This window comes from Silene latifolia, chromosome Y (genome assembly GCF_048544455.1).
Source record: "Silene latifolia isolate original U9 population chromosome Y, ASM4854445v1, whole genome shotgun sequence".
Classification (NCBI taxonomy): Eukaryota; Viridiplantae; Streptophyta; class Magnoliopsida; order Caryophyllales; family Caryophyllaceae; genus Silene; species Silene latifolia.
The window spans coordinates 303,883,739-303,888,772 of record NC_133538.1 but is presented as its reverse complement, the minus strand read 5'-3'; the positions used below and the strand labels follow the sequence as shown (position 1 = coordinate 303,888,772).

The window sequence follows — 5,034 nt, the reverse complement described above, 5'->3', positions numbered from 1 at the left end:
AAAAGTGTCACTTAATGGTGAGTAGCAGGATCGTGTTAGGACATATAGTGTCGTGAAGAGGGATTGAGGTGGATATGGCAAAGGTGGATGTGATTAAAACCTTGCCGTATCCATCTAATACTCGATACGTGAGGTCGTTCTTGGGACACGCGGGCTTCTACCGTAAATTTATTAAAGATTTTTCCAAGATTGCGTACCCCTGGTACAAGATCTTGCACAAGGATGTGGAGTTTTTTTTTGATGATCTTGTAGGGTGGCATTCGATTCTTTGAAAGAGAGGCTTGTGACGGCCCCAATAATTCAAGCTCCAAAATGGGACCTTCCCTTTGAAATCATGACCGATGCTAGTGATTATTCCCTTCGCGCGGTTTTAGGTCAAAGGGAGGGGAAGGTAGCCCATGTGATTCAATATTCTTCTTCACTTTTAAATGATGCTCAACTAAACGACACCACCACGGAAAAGGAGTTCTTGGCGGTGGTGTATGTCATTGAAAAGTTTTGGGCTTATCTCTTGGGTGCTAAGGTCATTATTTATACCGATCACAAATCCATAAGGCAACTTGTGGACAAGAAGGACACCAAAGCGAGGTTAATGAAGTGGGTTCTCTTGTTGAGCGAGTTTGACATCGAAATCAAAGATAAGCAAGGGAGTGCCAATATGGTAGCCGACCATTTGAGTAGGCTTCACATTAATGAGGATCTAGTGAAGACCATGGGAGTAGTGGATGGTAGCTTACCACATGAATCTTTATATGCTATGAAAGCCGTTGAGCCTTGGTATGCTAACCTTGTCAACTACATGGTGACTAGTAAGTTTCCCACATCCTTATCTTCTAGCCAATGCCACAAGTTGAGGAGTATCTCCCGCTACTTCATATGGGATGACCCCTACTTATGGAAAATGTGCGAAGACAATATTATCCGCCGTTGCATTCCGGATGTGGAAATCCCCTCAATCCTCCAACATTGTCGTGAGTACGCTTGTGGAGGGCACTTTGGTCCTCAAAGGACCGCCCGGAAGATCTTGGAATGTGTTTTCTATTGGCCTAGTATTTTCCGGGATGCCCAAGCTTATGTGAAGACTTGTGATCGGTGTCAAAGATGTGAAAACATTTCTTGACAGCACGAGATGCCTAATAACCAATACTCTTTTGTGAAGTATTTGATGTTTGGGAGATCGACTTCATGGGTCCCTTTCCAAACTCAAGCGGGTTCCTTTACATCTTGCTTACCGTTGACTATGTCTCAAAGTGGGTGGAGGCAATCCCCACAAGAGTTACTGATGCCAAGACCGTGTCTAGCTTCATTCAAAGCTATATCTTCTCAAGATTTGGTTTCCCTAAGGCTATAATAAGTGATCGGGGAACGCATTTTTGCAATCGGGTTATTTAAGGATTATTGAGGAAATATGGAGTCCTCCACAAGGTCTCCACCGCTTATCACCCTCAAACCAAGGGCAAACGGAAGTATCTAATCGTGAGATCAAAGGAATCCTTGAGAAGACGGTGAATCCAGACAGGAAGGATTGGAGCAAGCGGTTGGATGATGCATTATGGGCGTACCGCATGACATATAAGACTCCTATTGGCATGTCTCCATATCGTCTCATATATGGGAAAACATGCCACCTCCCGGTGGAAGTTGAACATAAAGCTTATTGGGCCATCAAATCTTTTAATCAAAGTGTAGATGAAGCGAGGTTGCATCGAAAGTTGCAAATTCAAGAGATGGAGGAACTCCGGTTGGATTCCTATGACAATGCCCAATCTACAAGGAAAAATCTAGGGTGTGGCATGACAAAATGATAGCTCGGAAGAGTTTCAAGGAAGGAGACAAGGTTCTTATATTTCAAAATCGGTTTAAGTTTTTTCCGGGAAAGTTGAGGACTCGGTGGTTCGGTCCCTATATTGTGAAGAAAGTGCATCCACATGGAGCGGTGGATGTGGAGACTCCCAACTTCGGAAAGTTGATCAAGGTGAATGGGCAACGAATCAAAGTTTATTATGAAGGGATGAAAGACCTTGGAGAAGAAGAAATTCAATTGGAGGACCCCGTCTACGAAGATTAACCTTCAAGAAGCATTATGTCGAGCCATCGACATTAAACAACGGAAAACTTGTAAATATTCTATCCCAATTTAATTGTTTTCTTAGTGTAGTTCATTTCCGTATTTTATTTCATTGCATGTTAATTCCGTTTTCAATAATTTAATTTGCATTGAAATTCAAGAGGCACTTGAGGTTTGTTAATGGTGTAGTGATTTGCACAACCCTCTTGGAAGGCGTGCCCAAGAGGAGACGAGAGTCGAGAAAGGGGAACAAGGGAAAAAGAGCCAAAAAATTTGGCTAAGTATGGGAATTGGAATTAAAAGAATGAAGGAGGAATCTGCGAGCCTCAGCGCAGCCTGCGCAAACTAGCAGCGCAGCTGTGCCCAATTGCGCAGGAAAGAACAAATATTGCGCAGCCTACGCATGTCTGCAAATTCGTTTCCTTTATCTTCAATTATCCCGTCATTCTTCATCATTCAAAAACCCCTTTTATCGATAAAATTCTCAAAACTCCTCTCAGTCCCTCAAACAATCACCAAATCACTACTCACCATCAACAAACTTCAAATATTTCAACCAAATTCTTCACACAACTCATTTGTTCCATCCAAAACACCATCCAAACACCAAATTTCTGAAAAATCCCCCAAATTTCCCAAGAACCCTAACTTTTTCCGGGTAAATTTGAAGCTTCTACAAGTGGATTTAAGGGTCAATACGGGGTTTTTTACGCATCATCCATCTTTATTCAAGCAAGTTTGAGGAATTTCGGGGAGGTATAACAACTTTCCTTTACTTTCTTCATCTCAAACTAGTTAATCCGATTTGCACTATTTAGTTGGTTTAAATTCGTGCTATTTGTCATTGTTGTGGATTGTTGGTAAAAGTTTTCTGCTAGGGAAGGGACAAATCATACAAACACACCTGATGTGAACATTATTTGCGCACATTTAGTCCTCTAATTGAGCCTATTTTGCATACTATTATAACATTTTATGGCCATTTTATCCGTCAAAACCTTCCTATTTGCTTTTCTATCGCATTTCATATGTTTTGTAGAAAAGGAGAGAATAAGGCGGAAATTCCCGTCTTTCGTGCATATTTGGAAGCTTATTGATGATATTAGATGGACAAGTATGAAGAGGAGGCAAGACTGATGGCCAAGTATGTAGGAATAAAGAGTATATAGAAAGGTCATAAGGTTTAAAGCAAGGAGGAAAAGCAAGGAAGCCATTCATGAAGAAAATTGCTCGGAACGCAAATCAAGGGCTGCTCCTTTGGCTCTGAAAGTATGCTAGTTGGAACGGCGTCGAAAAAACAAGTGATCTAGGCTTTTGAATCACTCCAATAGGAGTCCGGATGAGAAAATGACGTCCGTTTTACAATCCGAGGTCAAACAAAGAAGCTGTTCGGGAATCCGCGCGTCCCGAGAAGAAGACGCCCGTCTTCCCCAAGACGCCCGTCTTCCCCACAAGACGCCCGTCTTCTGGCTGGGAAAAACAAGAAAATTCACTGGAGGAGAATCCGCCCGTCTTCTCCCAAATCCGCCCGGATTGCATCTTTAGAATCCGCCCGTCTTCTCCCAAATCCGCCCGGATTGTATCTTCAGAATCCGCCCGTCCCGACTCCAATACGCACGGATTCCTGCACAGCACAATTTCGTCTTCTCCAAGCTACAAAGAAAGAAGCCCTTCCTCCGAAAAATACCGGCTCCTCCCTGCTCTAAACTCAAAAGTGTAATTACTAAATTAGCCTTAGTTAACCCTAAATGCATCCACCTAATTTCCACTATAAATACCCCACTTGTAAATAATCAAAGGGCATCTCTTTAACATCTTTTTAGCTAGAATAGAAAATCCTTCTTTAGATTAGATTAGGAGTAGATTAGAATAGATTACTCTTTAATCTTTCCACAAATTACACATTAATCTCTCTTTAATTATTGTTCAAGTTTATTATTCAAGTTTATTATTGGGTAATTGAAGATTATTGGGTTATTATTAGGAGATTGACAACCTTCCATCAATCATCAAGTTCTTCTATTATTCTTTGCATTATTATTTGGATCACCTCAAGTTTGGTATAATTCCTTTACTCTTTAATCTTTATTGTTCATTTCTTCGTTCTATTATCATGTTTATACTTGTTGTGAAGATTGACACCATTAATGACATGTTTCCCATGATGATGAGTGAGTAGTTACTTAACTAGGATTAGTGGGTAATTAAGGGAAGTCAATATGGGATTGATTCATACTTAATCTAATATGTTTTCATGATTAAATTGCTTGCTTGTTGTGATGTCAACTTTATGCACATGTTATGTTTGAGGAAATGCCAAGCCTATGAATCCTTGCATTTACAACCATCTATTATCTACTCAACTTGACTTGTAAGATATAAACCAACTCGAGTCTTGTTAGACCATGCATAGAAGTTGAATAGGAGGAAAGTAAGTCGACTTGTAGGTGTTATACAATCTAATCGATTCGGCTCCGGGACCCAACCCTTCCTATGAACCGTAAGATATAAACCAACTCGGTTCCTCCACAACATTAATTGCTTGCAACTTTGTAAACATGTTTGTTTGATCAACACCATGAATCCCCTATGACCCCATGATCTCCTAGCACTTTTAATCATTTGTTTACATCTTTCCTTTTGTTGCTTGTTTTACTTTATTGCTTTTATTAGTCTAGAACACAACTACAAACCCAAACAAATCGTGACACTAGCATAAATTGAGATAGATAGACTTAGAACCCAAAGCACACCGTCCCATGGATCGACCTCGACTTACCACTAACTAGTAGTTTGTTGAGTATTATAAATGTGTTTGATTGGATGTGACCCGACGACATCACACTCCACATCAACACCCTAAGCACTTGAGTTCTAGTTAGTGCATATAAGGTGTTTGTTGAATTGCCCCTTAGAAAAGTTTTCCAGTTTTTGGTTGTTTTAGTATCTTTTTGAACTTAATTTTT

At 40.5% G+C, this 5,034-nt stretch overlaps 1 protein-coding gene across 1 annotated transcript; it reads left to right on the top strand.

Annotated features, from left to right (window-relative positions):
* Window positions 1-334: 334 nt before the first annotated feature.
* On the top strand, window positions 335-1,805 carry LOC141631069 (uncharacterized). The gene is made up of 2 exons (XM_074443789.1): window positions 335-777; window positions 1,394-1,805. The coding sequence occupies exons 1-2, from the start codon at window positions 335-337 to the stop codon at window positions 1,803-1,805; spliced, it is 855 nt and encodes a 284-aa protein (XP_074299890.1).
* Window positions 1,806-5,034: the final 3,229 nt, after the last annotated feature.

What these genes read in the sequence shown, in the direction of transcription:
- LOC141631069 (XM_074443789.1), top strand. Translation starts at nt 335, where the DNA reads ATGACCGATGCTAGTGATTATTCCCTTCGCGCGGTTTTAGGTCAAAGG. An exon ending in ATGAAAGCCGTTGAGCCTTG is followed by an intron (nt 778 to 1,393) that starts GTATGCTAACCT and finishes GGGTTATTTAAG; the next exon opens with GATTATTGAGGAAATATGGA.